This window comes from Pristiophorus japonicus, chromosome 16 (genome assembly GCF_044704955.1).
Source record: "Pristiophorus japonicus isolate sPriJap1 chromosome 16, sPriJap1.hap1, whole genome shotgun sequence".
NCBI classification, from domain to species: Eukaryota; Metazoa; Chordata; class Chondrichthyes; family Pristiophoridae; genus Pristiophorus; species Pristiophorus japonicus.
The window spans coordinates 123,027,191-123,047,301 of NC_091992.1; the positions used below are offsets into that span (position 1 = coordinate 123,027,191).

Consider the following 20,111-nt stretch of genomic DNA (forward strand, 5'->3'; position numbering starts at 1 on the left):
CACTGCTTACCAGTGGTGGTAAAGGTCACGACTGTCATCCGACCTTTACGCCACAGGGTCCTTCCAGGCACTGACAGGAGATACCTCAGGAGCCAGATGGTTTAATGTGCACTACTTCATTATATATGTGATTGGATTGTTGGTTGAGTCACGGATGGCTGCATGTCTAAAGACAAGAATGTCATGTACCTTGGGGAAAGCCAGCAATTTGGGGAAAACTTTAACTTGCTCTGCTGTTGCCGGTGCTCACTACCGAAGTTTACATTGGGTGGTGATGAAGCAGCGTTTCAGTCAACTCTTTCATGGAATTGCGGGCACCAAAATGGCTGACTCTTGAGCTGTCCCCTGTGTGCGCCGGAATGGACTGGGGCAGGGCAGTTGAGGGCAAGCTGTGATGTACACCAACAGTGCAGTGAAGATGAAAATCTCTCTTTGGAGCTCTTTTGGATTAAATGGCACAGTGCAGTCAGACCTCCCCTCCCCCCATGTCCACTGCTCCCACTCATGCCTGGGTAGTGCCTCCTATGCACAGTCAGGTGAGCAACCCTCTCCTCATCCTCCGAGCAATGTCCACTGTGCCTATGCGCTGGGAATGAAAACCTTTGCCCCTTCCCTTGTACAACAAACTTACAGGCCTCATTGTGTGTTCAGAACTCAATTTTTATTCTCCTCACTCCCTGCCATACAATTCTGTGTAAACATCCCTTAATTGATCTTTAACAAGGCCTTAACAAGTACATTACTCTTTTTAATAGTCTTGCTGTCATTTACTCACATCTACTTTTTCATTAAACTTAACACCCAGAGGAAAATGTAGTCCAAAGTGGCCGACAGGCTTCACAGATATCAGCGCTGGTTACAACACGGTTCCTGAATTTAGCTCATTACAAAATTCGGCACAATAACAGTACAATAATAAAGTGCGACATCACTGTACATTAACGCGTTGCTCATGTGGTTGCCGACTGCTCTGGGTGCTGCACAGCCACCAGTTTGGCCGCCAGAAGAAACAAAGTCCCAGAAATGACCTCCAAGACACAAGAGAGGCAGGCCAGGCCCATGGACCAACTGAAGCCGATATGAACGTTGTCGAACAACTTGTGTCCATACAAGCGCATCGCGATGGCCAAGGCGGCTTTTGAGTAAGCAATGTAAACCGAGATCCCAGCCAGGGTCAGAGCACCTGAAACACAAAGAACACGTGACGTCAGGACTTCAACCTCAAGATATATCCGCATCACATGCCTGTCAAACAGAGGGATGCTGGCGCTGGGGAGAGGAACATTTTCCATTTCAGGCGCTCAGTGCCATCAAGCCCAGGTTTAGCACAGTTAAACGCAGAAAGTAAACCCAACCTAAAGACCATCCCCCACTGCAACAGTGTGACACATTTCCATTTCCGTACACCATTTTGTGGCCTCTCTGCAGAAAACTGCCTTTTAGAAGGCCCATGCTAGGAGCTGGATTTCACATGCAATCATTCCAGCTGGTAGTCAGATGACACTTTGATCTGGTCAGTCTGGGCTGAATTTGAACCCAGCTCCAAGAAGTAGAAGCTCGGTATCTAACGCACTGCACATCCAGGTCTTCACCGTCTGTCAGAGCCAAGGTACTCTGTGGGCTAAGTTTTGTTCAGTTGTTAGCCAGTGAGAAGTACCGCTGACCACTGACGCCAGGGAGACCAACTGTATTGTGTGCACCTGTGAGTCTGCTCGCACGTTTGTAGAGCTGTTGCATTGTGAGTGGCTCAGCCAGTCACGTGTTCGTCATAAGACGCAATAAAACCCCAGGTCAGTTGGGTCTAGGTCATCTACGATGAGGCATGCAGTTGTGAGCCTAGTGGATGAACTGGTAATGTGTAGTGTGATTGTTAAACCTTTGTTATTAAGAACTAGTTAGTTTATTAACTATGTGTTGCTATGAATTCTTAAGCAAAGAACCCATGAAGCAAATACATTAGACCAACCAACTGCTTTTAAGGTTTCATCTTCACCACTACATGCACCAACTGACAGAAGAGAACCTTTTGAAAGAGTCAAGCTGGTCCAGGTAAGAACTAATAAACTGCAGTACAGTACTAACCTCGGGAATTCTCTCCCTGAAGCTCTCTACCTCTCTTTCCTCCTTTACGACGTTCCTTAAACCCCCCCCCCCCCCCCCCTCTCTGACCAGTGTTCTAACAAGTCTTTATGTGCCTCGGTGTTACATTTTGTTTGATGACGCTCCTGTGAAACATCCTGGAATTGATACAAGATCTTGCAGTTCACCAACATGGTGACACATGTCACATACGCCCTTTCCTACATTGTAACACTTCAAACATACTTCGTTGGCTGCAATGTGCTTTGGGATGTCCTGAGTTTGTGAAAGCCGCTATATATTCATTAATTTCTTCCGTCCTTCCTTTCTTTCCTTTCTTCTTCATTTAGTAAACACTTGAGTCAGAGTGCAGAAGATCTTCCTAACATCATTGCTAGCCTCAAATAAAATGCTCTGGTTGGCTTCGGCGATAACAGCCCTATGTTAAAGGCGCTATATAAATGCAAGTTGTCTATGCATCCCGTGGAAAAGCACTTAGATTTCAGCATATTTTAGAATAACATTTCACTGTAAATAAACGACTACAGAGCAGTGGAATCTCCAGTTACAGGGAGCAGTTCACTTAGCTGCCTTCTCCACTGATCAAAAGTGTGTGACACAGAGGGAGGCAGAACTGAAAAGGAGAGTTAACTAACAGCAGGAGGAGGAACGCAAACATGTTTTGTAAACTATCGTGGTACACAGGACACTGTTTAAGGAAGGTGTTTTGGCAGGTCTTGCTTTACACTGATTCCACATTTTGACACAATCCCGTGTCACCCCTTTTCCAGGACAGTAACTTATTGAAGGATTCTATTCAGTACCGATCACAGGGCTGACTCAATCACACAGGATTGCTGATTATACCAGGGACTGATAGCTCGGCATCACCAGCCGAACAGAAACACACAGACAGTGGGAAGAGTCTCACACATTTCGGTGCTTTTGCTCTCTGGAAAATCTCCTGTTGCTGGCCTCCTGAGGGCACTCAGTTGAGGCAGATACCAGCTGGTTCACAAGTTAAATATAGATCAGGCAGATCATTTAGTCAATCTAAGTTCATCCATTCAAAAGTAACATGTTACCACACCCACTCAATTCATCTAATTGTGTATCTGGATAAATGTAAGCTTTTTACTTCCACTTTCCCACCAGAAGACCATTCCTAATGTCAATTGCGGATTTACATCATCTGTACCACTTAACGTCTTTGTATACTTTTATAAGAACGTAGAAAATCCTAATATGATTAGGGAGAATCAACATGATTTTATGAAAGGGAAATCATGTTTAACAAATTTATTAGAGTTTATTGAGCGTGTAACTAGAAAGTGGATGTAGTATATTTGGATTTCCAAAAAGCATTTGATAAGATCTCACATAAATGGTTGCTACACAAGATAAATGCTCATGGATTTGGGGGTAATATATTAGAAGAATAGAGGATTGGTTAACAGACAAAAAACAGAGAGTAGGGATAACAGTTCATTTTCCTGTTGGCAGGCTGTAACTAGTGGGGTGCCACAAGGATCGGTGCTGGGGCCTCAGCTATTTACAGTCTATATTAATGACTTAGATGAAGGGACCGAATGCAATGTATCCAAGTTTGCTGATAATACAAAGTTAGGTGGGAAAGTAAGCTGCGAGGAGGACACAAAGTGCCTGCAAAGGGATATAGGCAGGTTAAGTGAGTGGGCAATAAGGTGGCAGATGGAGCAGAATGTAGTGAAATGTGAGGTTATTCACTTTGGTAGGAAGAATAGAAAAACAGAATATTTTTTAAATGGTGAGATACTATTAAATGTTGGTGTTCAGAGTTCAATTTAGATGTGCTCGTACAGGAAACACAGAACGTTAGCATGCAGGTACAGCAAGCAATTAGTAAGGCAAATGACATGTTCACCTTTATTGCAAGGAGGTTGGTGTACAAGAGTAAGGAAGTTTCACTACAACTGTATAGAGCTGTGGTGAGACCACACCTGGAGTACTGTGCACAGTTTTGGTCTCCTTATCTGAGGAAGGATATACTTGCCTTCTCTACCACAGAAAGTTGTTGAGGCCAATTCACTAAATATATTCAAAAAGGAGTTAGATGAGGTCCTTACTACTCGGGGGATCAAGGGGTATGGCGAGAAAGCAGGAATAGGGTACTGAAGTTGAATGTTCAGCCATGAACTCATTGAATGGCGGTGCAGGCTAGAAGGGCCGAATGGCCTACTCCTGCACCTATTTTCTATGTTTCTATGCCTTTGAGGCGGTGCAATGAAGGTTCACTAGATTGATCCCTAGGATGAGAGGGCTGCCCTATGAGGAGAGATTGAGTAGATTGGGCTTATACTCTGTGGTGTTTAGAAGGAGAGGTGATCTCATTGAAACATGATTCTGAGGGGGCTTGACAGGGTAGATGCTGAAAGGTTTCCCCTGGCTGGTGAGTCTAGAACTAGGGGACATAGTCCCAGGATAAGTTGGCCATTTAAAACTGAGATGAGGAGGAATTTCTTCACTCGGAGGGTCCTGAATCTTTGGAATTCTCTGCCCCAGAGGGCTGTGGATGCTGAGTCATTGAGGAAGTCCCGCCTCGCCTCGGTTACCCCCGCCCCCCCCCCCCCAAACGGGGCGTAACCGAATTTTGGCCCCTAAGAGTATAAAAAGAAAGTCTTGCATTTATATGGTGCCTTTCATGACCACCGGAAGTCTCAAAGTTCTTTACAGCTAATTAAGTACTTTTTGAAGTGTAGTCACAGTTGTAATGTAGGAAAACATAACTAAGGCGATAGCTAAGAACACTAAAGCCTTCAGGTGTGAGATCGTCAACAGGAGGTCACCTTACACTGGTTTTAGTTTGCAAAGAATGCGGTATAACTCTAGCCTAAATAAATTCATGAGAGCTGGCACATGTGGCACGATGTCCTCAAGATCATGTCCCTCACCATCTGTCACACAATTAGTCCAGTAATCACACAGTTTCTCTTCTAATTGTCTCTGTTTATTATAGACCAATTTAATCTCATCCTATTTTACGATGGTTGATTAGCCTTTCTGCTGGTGAGAAGCTGAACTGATTTATCAATCCCATTATTTCATCTGGTCCTTCTGCACTTCAGTTATCCTCCATTTATTCTTATAAACTGATCTTTCCATCCTTCCAATTTATTTAAATGATAAAACAATGAATGCAACCATTCCCTGTTTACAGCTTACACTAAAATTACTTCCCTCTGCATGTACATTTTCCTCCAAGAGATTCTGTGCGTGTTGTTGAAGTTTAATAGAGACATTTCTATCTTCCATACTAAATAGGACTCTGAAATTTCATACCAATGCTAAATTGTGGGCAGTTTTGTGCTGCAGATCTGTGCCAATTAGTAACTTTGTTATAACGGGACAGGCGCATTTCATATAGGATCCTGGAATATCCTGCATATTTACGCCCAGAGATAGGCGCAAATATGCAGCCTAAAAGATTGTGGAATTTTGAGAGTTGGTGAGTTACGCACTGTAATGTATTTGCTTCATGGGTTCTTTGCTTATGAATTCATAGCAACATATATATTTTAAGAACTAGTTGGTTTATTAACAATCACACTACATATTACCAGTTCATCCACTAGGCTCACAACTGCATACCTGATCGAGGATGACCTAGACCCAACTGACTGGGGTTTTATTGAGTCTTGTGAACATCATGTGACTGGCTAAGCCACTCACAATGCAACAGCTCTACGAACCTGTGAGCAGACTCACAGGTGCATACATTACACGCGCGTAAGTACAATACACCGCAAATCTCCTTGATCTCTCACAAACGTCTATGGATCCCTCCTGCCGAATGCATCTCCATCCATAATAATTGCCCCAGCCCCGAATTGCAAAGCCTCATATGCCAGTTTCCTGCAATTGCGCTGGCTCAGAGGCTCACAAAGTCACGTTTCTGATGTTTTATTGCTTTTTTTAAACGTTTTTTTTAAACAATTTATCCTCACTGAGACCTGCGCTGTATTTTCTGTTTCCTTGAATGCATTTTTATGGCATCGGTATAAGTCACATTAAAACTTTGAAAAACTTCCCAGATTGCGGGTTCCTAATCATGCTGAGCCTGACGTGCATGAATGAAGAGTTGACACTTTAATTTTCATATTTATGGTGTGAGTTTGGCTCTTTCCTTAGGCCCCAATTGTTTACGCTGATTAATGCCCATTTTATGTTCAGGCATATACTAATGAGATCGCAGGGAATTTCAGTGGGAATGGGCGGACTGTCTGCTCTAACTTCCGACTTCCACCCATGGAGGAGCTTCCAGGACAGGGTGCTCACAGCTCCACCGTACAACACACCATCAAAGAGCAAGTTATTATTTCAATGGAGAAAGATTGCAAAGTGCTGCAGTACCGCAGGACCTGGGGATACTTGTGCATGAAACACAAAAGAATAGTATGCAGGTACAACAAGTGATCAGGAAGGCCAATGGTATCTTGGCTTTTATTGCGAAGGGGATGGAGTATAAAAGCAGGGAAGTCTTGCTACAGCTATATAAGGTATTGGTGAGGCTACACTTGGAATACTGCGTGCAGTTTTGGTTTCCATATTTATGAAAGGATATACTTACTTTTGAGTCAGTTCAGAGAAGGTTCACTTGGTTGATTCCGAGGATGAGGGGATTGACTTATGAGGAAAGGTTGAGTAGGTTGGGCCTCTACTCATTTGAATTCAGAAGAGAGGCGATTTTATCGAAACGTATAAGATTATGATGGTGCTTGACAAGGTGGATGCAGAGAGGATGTTTCCACTGATGGGGGAGACTAGAACTAGAGGGCATGATCTTAGAATAAGGGGCTGCCCATTTAAAACTGAGATGAGGAGAAATTTCTTCTCTCAGAGTGTTGTAAGTCTGTGGAATTCGTTGCCTCAGAGACCTGTGGAAGCTGGGACATTGAATACATTTAAGACAGAAATAGACAGTTTCTTAAACGATAAGGGGATAAAGGGTTATGGGGAGCGGGCGGGGAAGTGGAGCTGAGTCCGTGATCAGATCAGCCTTATTGAATGGTGGAGCAGGCTCGAGGGGCCGAATGGCCGACTCCTGCTCCTATTTCTTATGTTCTTATGACAGGGTGCTCACAGCTCCCACTGTACAACATACTGTGCTGTACACCCAGCTTCATTTCCTGCTCCCCATTATTGCTGGAACTGTTACACCTCCTGTAATTCGCCAATATGGTGATATGTAACACATACACTTGCTCCTACATTATAACAATGTCAACACTTCAAAAGTATGTCATTGGCTGTAATGCACTTTGGGATATCCTGAGGTCGTGAAGGACATCCTTTCCTTCCCTTCCTTTCCCTTCCCTTCCTTCCCTTTCTCCTTCAATTAGTAAACACTCTAGTCTGAGGGCAGGAGAGCTTGCTGATGTCATTGCTGGCATCAAATAAAATGCTCTGATTGGCTTCATAGATCACAGCCCTTTCAACAGCAACCCTCAGAGAAAGCATCTTGCGGAACAATCACGCCTGAATTCGGACATGCATTCCATTACATGTTCCATTACTGTCAGGCGGCCAGAGCTTTAAACTGCTTAGCTACACTCATATTTTTTTTTAATTCAGTCAAGTTCCTTTTTAACAGGATACAAAAAGGCTACATAAATTGTCTAATCAAGGCTTGCAGTAAATCTCAATTTTTCTGTCCTCCTTGAGCTCGCCTTAGGACACCTGGGTTACAGTGTACTTGCAGTAAATCTATTTAATGAAACAACAGACATTTGATGAAAAGCATACAACATCCAGCCAAGTGGTAAATTATATCTCCCCCCCGCTCCTCGCCCAGGCAGAACGCTCAATAACAGGAGATCGTGTCACCTCCCGGCACAGCACACTTCTCTTGTTAAAAGATAATGCTCCCCTCTGGGCCTGAAATGTCTGTCAAATCCTACTATTATTTTCCAATATTATCCTAGCATAGGCTGACCATACATCCCTGTTTTCTGGGGACAGTCCCCGGATTAGGTACTGTGCCCCTGGTTCAGGAAACACGTCCCCGAATAGAGCCGTATTCATTGATCTGTCGGTCGGCAGGAATTGGATTTTATCTTTATTTTTGGATAAACTGGGTGTTATGTCTTAAATAAAGAATCTGACCAGATACTGTAAGGTTAAAGTAATGTGTGACCGTAGTCCTTTATTGCAGGTCTCCAGAGTGCCTCTCCAGGGATTGTGGGATCCCTTGGGACTCCAGGGGATGGGTCCTCTGGTGGTTAAACAAGGGTATTTACAGGTTTACATATATAACAACACTCCCCCCCCCCCCCAAAGTCAATAGTGTAACTATTTACAATGTGAGTCGATCTGGGTCCTTCCTTTCCCTGGTTGATCGTCTCGGTGTAAATGCTGGTTTTGGTGAGTCGTTTGTTGGGCTGCTGCAGGTGATGGGTTCTGCTTCGTGGTCAACTGCTGGGTTGGTTGCCACTTGTGTGTGTGTTGGGGGGTTGAAAAAGGTAGAGTCTATTGTGGGTTGTTCTGGATAGTCTGTGAATCTGAGTTTGGTTTGGTCCAAGTGTTTTCTGCAGATGAGTCCATTTGAAAGTTTGACCCGAAACACCCTACTCCCCTCTTTGGCCACAACAGTGCCGGGAAGCCACTTGGGACCTTGTCCATAGTTCAACACAAATACAGGATCATTAATCTCGATTTCGTGTGACACATTTGCGCGATCATGATATGTATTCTGTTGAAGCCGCCTGCTCTCTACCTGTTCGTGTAAATCAGGGTGGACTAACGAGAGCCTTGTCTTCAGTGCCCTTTTCATGAGCAGTTCAGCGGGGGGGAGCTCAGTGAGCAAGTGGGGTCTTGTGCGATAACTAAGCAGGACTCGGGATAGGCGAGTCTGAAGTGAGCCTTCAGTTACCCTCTTCAAGCTCTGCTTGATTGTTTGCACTGCTCGCTCTGCCTGACCATTGGACGCTGGTTTAATTGGAGCAGATGTGACATGTTTGATCCCATTGTGGATCATGAACTCTTTGAACTCGGCACTGGTGAAGCACGGCCCGTTGTCACTCACAAGGACATCAGGCAGGCCGTGCGTGGCAAACGTGGCCCTCAGGCTTTCAATGGTGGCAGCGGACATGCTTGCCGACATTATCTCACATTCAATCCATTTGGAGTACGCATCTACGACCACAAGAAACATTTTTCCCAAGAATGGGCCTGCATAGTCGATATGGACCCTGGACCACGGTTTGAAGGGCCAGGACCATAAACTTAGTGGTGCATTGCTTAACATGTGTTACATTTGGGCACTCAGGACTCTAAGTCTGCAACAATACCGGGCCACCACATGTGGGATCTGGCTATCGCTTTCATCATTATAATGCCTGGGTGGGTACTGTGGAGGTCACTAATGAAAGTGTCCCTGCCCTTTTTTGGCACCACTGCCGATTACCCCATAGGAGGCAGTCTGCCTGGATGGACATTTCATCTCTGCACAGCTGGTACGGCTTTATTTCTTCCTGCACCTCTAACGGGACACTAGACCAACTCTCATGGAGCACACAGTTTTTTACTAAGGACATTAAGGGGTCCTGGCTTGTCCAGGTTCTAATCTGTTGGGCGGTAACAGGTGATTGCTCACTCTCGAATGCTTCCATTACCATAACTAAATCTGCGGGTTGTGCCATCTCCACCCCCGTGGTGGGCAATGGCAGCCTACTGAGAGCATCGGCACAGTTTTCTGAGCCTGGCCTGTGGCGGATGGCCACAATGTAAGCGCCCATCTCTGGATGCGGGCCGATGCATTCGTATTTATCCCCTTACTTTCAGAAAAGAGGGATATGTGGCTTATGGTCAGTTTCCAATTCAAATTTGAGCCCAAACAGATATTGATGCATTTTCTTTACCCCATAAATACACACTAACGCTTCTTTTTCGATCATGCTGTAGGCCCTCTCAGCCTTAGATAGACTTCTGGATGCATAAGCAACCGGTTGCAATTTCCAAGATTCATTAGCTTGTTGCAGTACACACCCGACACCGTATGACGACGCATCACATGCTAGTACCAAACGCTTACATGGATCATACAGCACAAGCAAGTTGTTTGAGCATAACAGTTTCCTAGCTTTCTCAAAGGCATTTTCTTGGCTTTTACCCCATACCCATTCATCTCCTTTATGCAGTAAAGAGTGCAGTGGTTCTAACAGTGTGCTGAGACCCGGTAAGAAGTTACCAAAGTAGTTCAGGAGTCCTAGAAACGATCGCAGCTCCGTCACGTTCTGTGGTCTCGTTGCGTTCTTGATTGCCTTCATCCTCGAATCGGTCTGATGCCGTCCGCCGCGATTCTTCTCTCCAGCAACTCCACTTCAGGCGCCAGGAAAACGCACTTAGAGCGTTTTAACCTGAGCCCCACACGATTAAGCCGACTAAGAACCTTCTCCAGGTTCTGCAGGTGCTTGACGGTGTCCCGACCTGTAATCAAGATGTCGTCCTGGAAGATCGCAGTGCGTGGGACCGACTTCAGTAAGCTTTCCATGTTCCTCTGGAATATCGCCACGGCTGATCGAATCCCAAACGGGCATCTGATGTAAATGAAGAGACCTTTGTGTGTGTTGATGCAGGTGTGGCCATTCGATGATTCCCCCAGCTCCTGCGTCATGTAGGCCGAGGTCAAGTCCAGCTTCATGAACGTTTTTCCTCCTGCCAGTGTCACAAATAGGTCGTCTGCCTTTGGTAACAGGTATTGATCCTGCAGGGAGAAACGATTGATAGTTACTTTGTAATCACCACAGATTCTGACGGTGCCGTCTCCCTTGAGGACTGGAACAATTGGACTGGCCCACTCGCTGAATTCGATTGGCGAAATGATGCCCTCTCGTTGCAGCCGGTCCAGCTCGATCTCCACCTGCTCTCTCATCATGTACGGTACGGCTCTCGCCTTGTGATGGATGGGTCGCGTCCCCGGAATCAGGTGGATCTGCACTTTTACTCCTTGGAACTTCCCGATGCCCGGTTCGAACAGCAAGGGGAACTTGTTTAGGACCTGGGCACGTAAAGTGTCGTCGACGGACGAGAGCGCTCGGACGACATCCCAGTTCCAGTGTATCTTTCCCAGTCAGCTCCTGCCGAACAGTGTGGGGCCATCGCCCGATACCACCCAGAGTGGTAAATTGTGCACCGCTCCATCGTAGGAGACCTTTACAGTAGCACTGCCGATTATGGGAATCAGTTCCTTTGTGTACATTCTCAGTTTAGTACGAATGGGAGTCAGGACTGGCTGTGAGGCCTTGCTGCACCACTAGTTATCGAAAGTCTTTTTGCTCATTATGGACTGGCTCGCGCCCGTGTCCAACTCCATTGACACCGGGAGTCCATTTAATTCAATCTTCAGCATTATCGGGGGACACTTTGTGGTAAATGTGTGCACCCCATATACCTCTGTCTCCTCAGTCTGAGGCTCTGGTTTGTCGTGATCCACCGTGGATCTGTCCTCCACTGCAATATGGTGGATTGCAGGATTAGCCAGATTTGCAACTCGTCTGCACATACGTTGGAGGTGTCCCATTGTTCCACAGCCCTTGCAAGTGTATCCTTTGAAGCGGCATGAATGGAAGCGATGATCACCTCCGCAGCGCCAACAAGGTGTTAATGGCCTTGCATTCACCACCCTTGATGGTGGACTCTGAGACATCTGCGGACGTGCAGCTGCAGGCATGTGAGTCCTGCCTTGTACATTAAGATTCGAAAACAACATCACTTTGTTCACAGTACTTGCAGCAGCACTCGTGTGCTGAGAGATTTGTTTGATATTGTCACTGGTGGCGATGAACGCCTGGGCTATCGCTATGTCTTTCCTCAAGGTTGGGGTCCCTACAGTCAAAAGTTTGCGAAGTATTACTTCATGGCCAATGCCAAGTACAAAAAAAGTCCCTGAACATGTGCTCCAAGTGTCCTTCAAATTTGCAATGTCCTGCAAGGCGTCTTAGCTCGACGATGTAGCTTGCCACTTTCTGGCCTTCAGACCTCTTGTACATGTAGAACCGGTATCTCGCCATCAGAACGCTTTCCTTCGGGTTGAGATGCTCCTGGACCAGTGTGCACAAATCATCTTACAACTTCTCTGTGGGTTTCGCTGGTGCGAGCAGATTTTTCATGAGGCCATATGTTGGTGCCCCGCAACCGGTGAGGAGGATCGTGAGCTTCGTGAACGTTTTTCCTCCTGCCAGCGTCACAAATAGGCCATCTGCCTTTGGTAACAGGTATTGATCCTGCAGGGAGAAACGATTGATAGTTACTTTGTAATCACCACAGATTCTGACGGTGCCGTCTCCCTTGAGGACTGGAACAATTGGACTGGCCCACTCGCTGAATTTGATTGGCGAAATGATGCCCTCTCGTTGCAGCCGGTCCAGCTCGATTTCCACCCTCTCTCTCATCATGTACGGTACGGCTCTCGCCTTGTGATGGATGGTTCCGTCCCCGGAATCAGGTGGATCTGCACTCTTTGCTCCTTGGAACTTCCCGATGCCCGGTTCGAACAGCAAGGGGAACTTGTTTAGGACCTGGGCACGTAAAGTGTCGTCGACGGACGAGAGCGCTCGGACGTCATCCCAGTTCCAGTGTATCTTTCCCAGTCAGCTCCTGCTGAACAGTGTGGGGCCATCGCCCGGTACCACCCAGAGTGGTAAATTGTGCACCGCTCCATCGTAGGAGACCTTTACAGTAGCACTGCCGATTATGGGAATCAGTTCCTTTGTGTACATTCTCAGTTTAGTACGAATGGGAGTCAGGACTGGCTGTGAGGCCTTGCTGCACCACTAGTTATCGAAAGTCTTTTTGCTCATTATGGACTGGCTCGCGCCCGTGTCCAACTCCATTGACACCGGGAGTCCATTTAATTCAATCTTCAGCATTATCGGGGGACACTTTGTGGTAAACGTGTGCACCCCATATACCTCTGTCTCCTCAGTCTGAGGCTCTGGTTTGTCGTGATCCACCGTGGATCTGTCCTCCACTGCAATATGGTGGATTGCAGGATTAGCAGGATTTGCAACTCGTCTGCACATACGTTGGAGGTGTCCCATTGTTCCACAGCCCTTGCAAATGTATCCTTTGAAGCGGCATGAATGGAAGCGATGATCACCTCCGCAGTGCCAACGAGGTGTTAATGGCCTTGCATTCACCACCCTTGATGGTGGACTCTGAGACATCTGCGGACGTGCAGCTGCAGGCATGTGAGTCCTGCCTTGTACGTTAAGATTCGAAAACAACATCACTTTGTTCACAGTACTTGCAGCAGCACTCGTGTGCTGAGAGATTTGTTTGATATTGTCACTGGTGGCGATGAACGCCTGGGCTATCGCTATGGCTTTACTCAAGGTTGAGGTCCCTACAGTCAAAAGTTTGCGAAGTATTACTTCATGGCCAATGCCAAGTACAAAAAAGTCCCTGAACATGTGCTCCAAGTGTCCTTCAAATTTGCAATGTCCTGCAAGGCGTCTTAGCTCGACGATGTAGCTTGCCACTTTCTGGCCTTCAGACCTCTTGTACATGTAGAACCGGTATCTCGCCATCAGAACGCTTTCCTTCGGGTTGAGATGCTCCTGGACCAGTGTGCACAAATCATCTTACGACTTCTCTGTGGGTTTCGCTGGTGCGAGCAGATTTTTCATGAGGCCATATGTTGGTGCCCCGCAACCGGTGAGGAGGATCGCCCTTCGTTTAGCAGCGTTCGCTTCTCCTTCCAGCTCATTGGCCTCGAAGTATTGGTCGAGTCGCTCCACAAAGGTTTCCCAATCATCCCCCTCCGAAAATTTCTCCAGGATGCCCACAGTTCTCTGCATTGTTGCGGTGGGGTTCGTTATCTGTATCTCGTCACCAGTTGTTATGTATTGAATAAGGAGTCTGTCCAGATACTGTAAGGTTACAGTAATGTGTGACCGTAGTCCTTTAGTACAGGTCTCCAGAGTGTCTCTCTAGCCTGTGAGGCCTCCTTATATACAGGTGCTCCCAAGGGATTGTGGGATCCCTTGGGACTCCAGGGGATGGGCCCTCTGGTGGTTAAACAAGGTATTTATAGGTTTACATATATAATACTGGGAAAATATAATCTATGTTTTTTTTTTAAACAAGTATGTACAGAAACCTTGAGGAGAGGAGCTATGTGTCCCGTTCACCCCCGATTTGAGCTCAGGAATGGATTACAGGAGCCGGTTGAACGGAGGCGATGATGGCAGCCCCGCCTTCCCACAATGCAGCGCGGCAGAGAAAAGGCCTCATCGATAACTTGGGCCGCACTGAATTCTGGGGGATTGAGTCACCCGACCCCATGTTTCAGCCAATCGCGACTGAACCTGTAAAATATGCGGGAGAAGCCGAGGCGGGGTGAGTGGATTTACTTTACCTCCGAGGTTAGTATGGTGCATCATACTTTTTTAAAAATGAATAAGGCAAGCTCTAAATTCTCCCACCGGGAAGAGCTTTCTGAGACAGAGCGTGTTTTACACCTTATATGGAAAATCTCAGTCTGTTTGGAACAGATTTAAAATTGAGAAATTAAAAGTTCGGATAGTCGGGAACGAGTATGGATGGTACAGCACTTGGCAGAACACACATATGATTCAAGATTCAGAGTAAAGTGAAAATGGCGTTGTCTCCACACGTATTCCACTAGCATGCCGGTTTTCTTGAAACACGTCCTGGCTACTTTGCTGTATGTCCCCAGATTCATTTTACACAATAAGCCCCCCCTGTCCTAGCACCAATTATTGCACTGAGCTACAACAGCAGATTGCTTCGCCCACTGTTGATGGTGATCTGAGAAATGGGTATGGTTTTTTGGTTTGAACGGATCTGCATGACATCACTAGCTTTGGGCAACGAATGGAAACCCCGATAGCCAGTTGGCTCAAAGTTAGCCCAGCAAACACGTGTGCCTTGGTGAGCAGCTTACGCGCATAACATGGAGACTCTGGAGCCACATACCAGGGTGGGATTTCCGAAGGGGTTCGCCAATCGCCCCCCGCTGTAACTTCGGCGGGAGATCGATGGAGGTCCTGTGCCCGTGGCATAAACAGCCGTGAGATCGGGAGAACCTCCCGCGGGAATTCCAGACGTGCAGAGTTTAAATCAAAATGGCGGATTCTCTGACCGGGCTCTCCCAGTGAGGGGTGGCACCTACCTACAGGGATCACCGGTCAGAAAATCACAGCCCATTGAAACTAACACGTGTCAGCTGTGGCTCAGTGGGTAGCACACTCGCCTCTGAGTCAGAAGATTATGGGTTCATAAATCTAGGCTGACCCTCCAGTGCAGTGCTAAGGGAATGCTGCACTGTCGGAGGTGCCGTCTTTCGGATGAGACGATAAACCGAGGCCCCGTCTGCCCTCTCAGATGGGCATAAAAGATCCCATGGCACTATTTTGACAAACAACAGGGGAGTTATCCCGATGTCCAGGCCAATATTTATCCTTCAATCAACATAAATAAAGCAGATTATCTGGTGATCATCACATTGCTGTTTGTGGGAGCCTGCTGTGCGGAAGTTGGCTGCCACGTTGTCTACATGACAAAAGTGACTGCACTTCAAAAAGTACTTCATTGGCTGTAAAGCACTTTGAGACGTCCGGTGGTCGTGAAAGGCGCTATATAAATGCAAGCCTTTCTTTTCCTTTTTAAATCAGGCACCGCGAACCAGTGACGTCTCATGTACAGATCCCCAAGGGTGTCGGGAACGCTCGGTCAGGGAATCACTCCGGATGGTTCAATTAATTAGCATAGTTCTCGACACCGGCAGACCTTGGAGTTCTGGTTTAGCATTTGTTGACTGATAAGGCAACAGCGCCAAACCCCTTTGCCACCCTCCAAGTTCGCACAATGCCAACAGGAGAGCCCGGTGAGTTGGAACATCAGCACAAGTGGCACGGAGTTATTTGCGCTTCAAGGCTGGCTCGCCAGAGCATGGGGGACACTCCTGCTGTAAAGAATCCTCCTCAAATTTAGCTATGCTTAAAGATTTCAGATAAATAGGGAAGTCACGGTGGAGAATGAAGGAATACACAGCGTGCTAAGAAATGGTTAGTTCTACACGGGTTGAATTACTATATTAGTGAGAATATTGCACAGTACATGCTCAGGCATTAGAGCAAACCACTAGCTTACTCCTCCTGGGCAGGGCCTGAGCAACAATCAATCTGATTGGTAGATAAAAGTGCTCCTCTGTGTAAAAGAAAAGGATGAGCTAAGCTGTATCTGTGAATGAGTTACTGGTCTCGATGTCTCAGGTTTGTGACTGGATCCCCTGGGAATCTTACCCGTTAACAAGGCTGCAGGAGATCCATGAGTCTTGTTCTTTCTAGGACATGAGTCAAGACTGTAGCGCGTTGGCCTTCAGGCCTGAGAGCATTTTCATGCTCACTGCATGTCAGTCAAAAAAAGAGCAGTACAAGTAGTTACATCGTTAACTTAATGCCATTTTCCCATTCTTTTTCTCAGCCTTTTTCTTTTTGTTTTGTCCCCCTCCCCCCATCATTGAATATCCCCCCACCCTCTTTCTGTCCTCCAGGTGCTGCCTCAGATTCTTCACAGGCACCAGCAGCCACCTGCTCCCTAACTTCACCGCAAGTGACCATTCTCTGCATGTGGGCCTGGACAGTGAATATCGACAGGCTCTTTGTTCATGGGCGGCATTGCTACACACGTTCCAGCAGAGGTCACCAGCGAGCAATCAAGGTCGATTAACCCTGGACCATGAGATTGAGCCCTGGGGCCTTCTGCTTTGGTGTACCTCAGTTCTGTAATGAGACGAACACACCAACTAAGTCATCAGGAGCGCCATGTCCTTTCCATCCCACCATTACAAAGTATGCTTCACTTCTTAGCGAAGGTCAGTTAGATTATTTCTTGAAGTGTTAATTAGCATGACTTCATCTAAATCACCAAACATGATGTAAGCCATTGCCAGGGGTAAAGTACAGAGCAGAGATGTGGGCTACGCTACGCTTACAGAACAGCAGTAAGTACCAATACATACTAAACGTGTCTTAATTCCTCACCCTCATTCATCATGTTTAAGGTGTTTTATTAAACCGGTTGAAGGACAAAATATGCTTCAGATCCACTTGACAATAATTATTTTCTATTTCAAATAATTAAGTCTTGTTCATCCAATTAGGCAAGGAAAATTCAGTGGCTTTGCAGCAAGGGTTTAAATAATTGAGGTATGAAAGTGCAGCCCCACTGCAAACAATAAGGGTTATGATTGAGAGGCGAGGATTAGAGCCATTAGAGGGAACAAGGTGCGGTGGCCCGGCCCGGAAATTGGCGCAGTCCCGGCCTGTAAGACCATCAGCAGGCCGGGACCACTGCAGGGAGCAGCGCGTGTTGCTGCAGGAGGGCAACGGCTACAAAGCCAGGTCACTGATTTCAGTGCGGGCAGGCACAGCAGGAGGGGCGAAGGAGCAGCAAGAGTTTGTAGATGGAAGTGACCGGGGCCCAGGAGAGGCGTGAATCTGGGGCCCAGAAGAGGCGAGGGCCCAGGGGCAGCACGGGCCCAGCCCACACTGCGATACGTGTGCACACTAGGTCCGTGCAACAGAGCTGGTCTCCAGTCGTCTCGGTTAATCCTTGCCACTGGACCAAGACCTAGCTCTGTCAAACCCGTGTGGTGGCTGGTGTGCTATAGCCACCACACGTTAAAAAAAATCCACGCACAGGTATCTTCCACCCTTCAACATGTAGTTCGGGACCTGGAATATTAGTTCGGGTCTGGAACACAGAAACACCTTGAACTCATCCCTTTTTGGCGTGGAAGCAACCAATCCTCACTTCGAGGGACTGCCTATGATGATGAGAGCCATTAATGTTCTGATTTTATTGCACTTCACACATGAAAGGCACTGGAAAAGCAGCTAATTATTCAACTGTACAAAACAACACAAAGTGAAGCCCGTTCCATCTTTTACAATAGTAATCAAAAATGAGAATTAAATATCAATCATTTCTTAGTGAGAACATTAGCAATTCCATAAATTCATATCTCATTTTTTTTTTAAACAGCTGGATCATTAGCACCTGAATGTACAGACCCCAGGTTTTTCTCCTCTTATATCACTTAACTTTAGCTCAGCTCTCCAGCACACGCTATTGTGGTTTCTCGATCATGCTGCTCCCAATGCTGCTCCAGCACTGTTTGCAGTGATTGTGCCTCCTGTCCTTTGTATAGTAACGTTACCAAACAGTTGGCTCTGAATTGTGGTAAATCACTCTGGTGGTAATCCAACATGTACAGTGATGACAAGTACTCCGTATTTTCCATGTCCCACACCTTATCCAGCTGTCCTGGCATGTGGCATGTTCATTAAAACACTGGGGCCGGATTTTCCGCTTTCGAAGTTTTTCGCGAAAATCGTAGCGCTACGTGAAACTTAACGTTTTTGCCACGTTACCGTTTTCAGGCCGAACTTTCGGCCTTTATGTCTGGGCCATCAGTAAGGGGGACTTTGCACGAGGTTCGCGGCGCAAAACACGAGTTTCGGCAACTTTAGTCCGGGGCCGGGAGCGCTGCAAGACGGGGGTGGGGGGGGGGGGGGGGGCGGAGTTCCAAAAATCATTCCAAAAACATTTACAAGACCCTTAACTATCTAATCGCTGCAAATAAATTTAAAAATTTACATTTTAACTTACCTTTTTTGCAGGTTTTCATATTTACCGTTGCTGGCAGAGCTGCACCGACAGGTTTGACTCTGTCGTTATTCTGGGCGCGGCGTACGGATCGGGAGAGAGCCGAAAGTACGACGGTAACGCAATCCGCGTCATTTCACGTCGGCGCACCTCTCCCCGGCGGTACTTGGAAGCGCCGTTGCAAAGAGGTACCCGAGGATCCCGGCTGGGCTTTGCGACCGGGTTTTCACCGCAGAGGGTCAAATCGCGGCAAGAACCCGGTCCCAAACCTCTCGAAAATCAGGTCCAATTTATTAGGAGGATATCAGACTAAAGTAAGAAGGAATGGTGTTTTCCACACTGAATAGCCGAGAGCTCCATGAGCGGCATTTTGTCACAACTGAAGTGGAGTTAAACACTGCTGCCTTGTCACTCACCACCTTCACTGGGTTTATGAGCTCACATGGATCTGGTGTGAGTACAGTGCTCTCTTTGATCCCTGACACTGTGCAGCAACAGAGACAGGGCATAGGCACAGATTTAAAGTCATTGGTAGAAGGATTAGAGAGGAGTTGAAGAGAATTCTTTCCACCCAGAGAAAGGGTGAAACTCACTGCTTGAAAGGGAGATAGAGGCAGAAACCCTAGTCACATTTAAGATGTGCTTGGATGTGCATTTGAAGTGCTGTAACCTACAGGGCTGCGAACCAAGAGCTGGAAAGCGGGATTTGGCCGGATAGCTCTTTGTCGGCCGACACAGACACAGTGGGCCAACCTTCTGTGCTGCAAACTTCTGATTCTATGAAAGGAAAGATAATTCAAATGGAGGAAGTGAGACTTTACTTTGCATGGGGATTGATAACCCTAGATGGAATTATTTGGCCTTTGTACTTTTCTCCCTTTATCTCAGCCATTTCTGAAGGTAATGATTTAGACGAGGGGATTAAATGTAATATCTCCAAATTTGAGGATGACATTAAGCTGGGTGGCAGTGTGAGCTGCAAGGAGGATGCTATGAGACTGCAGAGTGACTTGGATAGGTTAGGTGACTGGGCAAATGCATGGCAGATGAAGTATAATGTGGATAAATGTGAGGTTATTCACTTTGGTGGTAAAAAGAGAGAGACAGACTATTATCTGAATGGTGACAGATTAGGAAAAGGGGAGTGCAAAGAGACCTGGGTGTCATGGTACATCAGTCATTGAAGGTTAGCATGCAGGTACAGCAGGCGGTTAAGAAAGCAAATGGCATGTTGTCCTTCATAGCGAGGAGATTTGAGTACAGGGGCAGGGAGGTGTTGCTACAGTTGTACAGGGCCTTGGTGAGGCCACACCTGGAGTATTGTGTACAGTTTTGGTCTCCTAACTTGATGAAGGACATTC

The 20,111-nt window shown here is 46.7% G+C and overlaps 1 protein-coding gene across 1 annotated transcript in view; it reads right to left on the bottom strand.

The window, feature by feature from the left end:
- Nucleotides 1-950: 950 nt before the first annotated feature.
- Nucleotides 951-20,111, bottom strand: part of tmem235b (transmembrane protein 235b) — a 119,532-nt gene continuing 100,371 nt past the window's right edge. The window contains exon 7 of the mRNA XM_070856848.1: nt 951-1,183. Coding sequence (XP_070712949.1) covers nt 951-1,183 — 233 coding nt within the window. The remainder of the gene's footprint in view (nt 1,184-20,111) is intronic.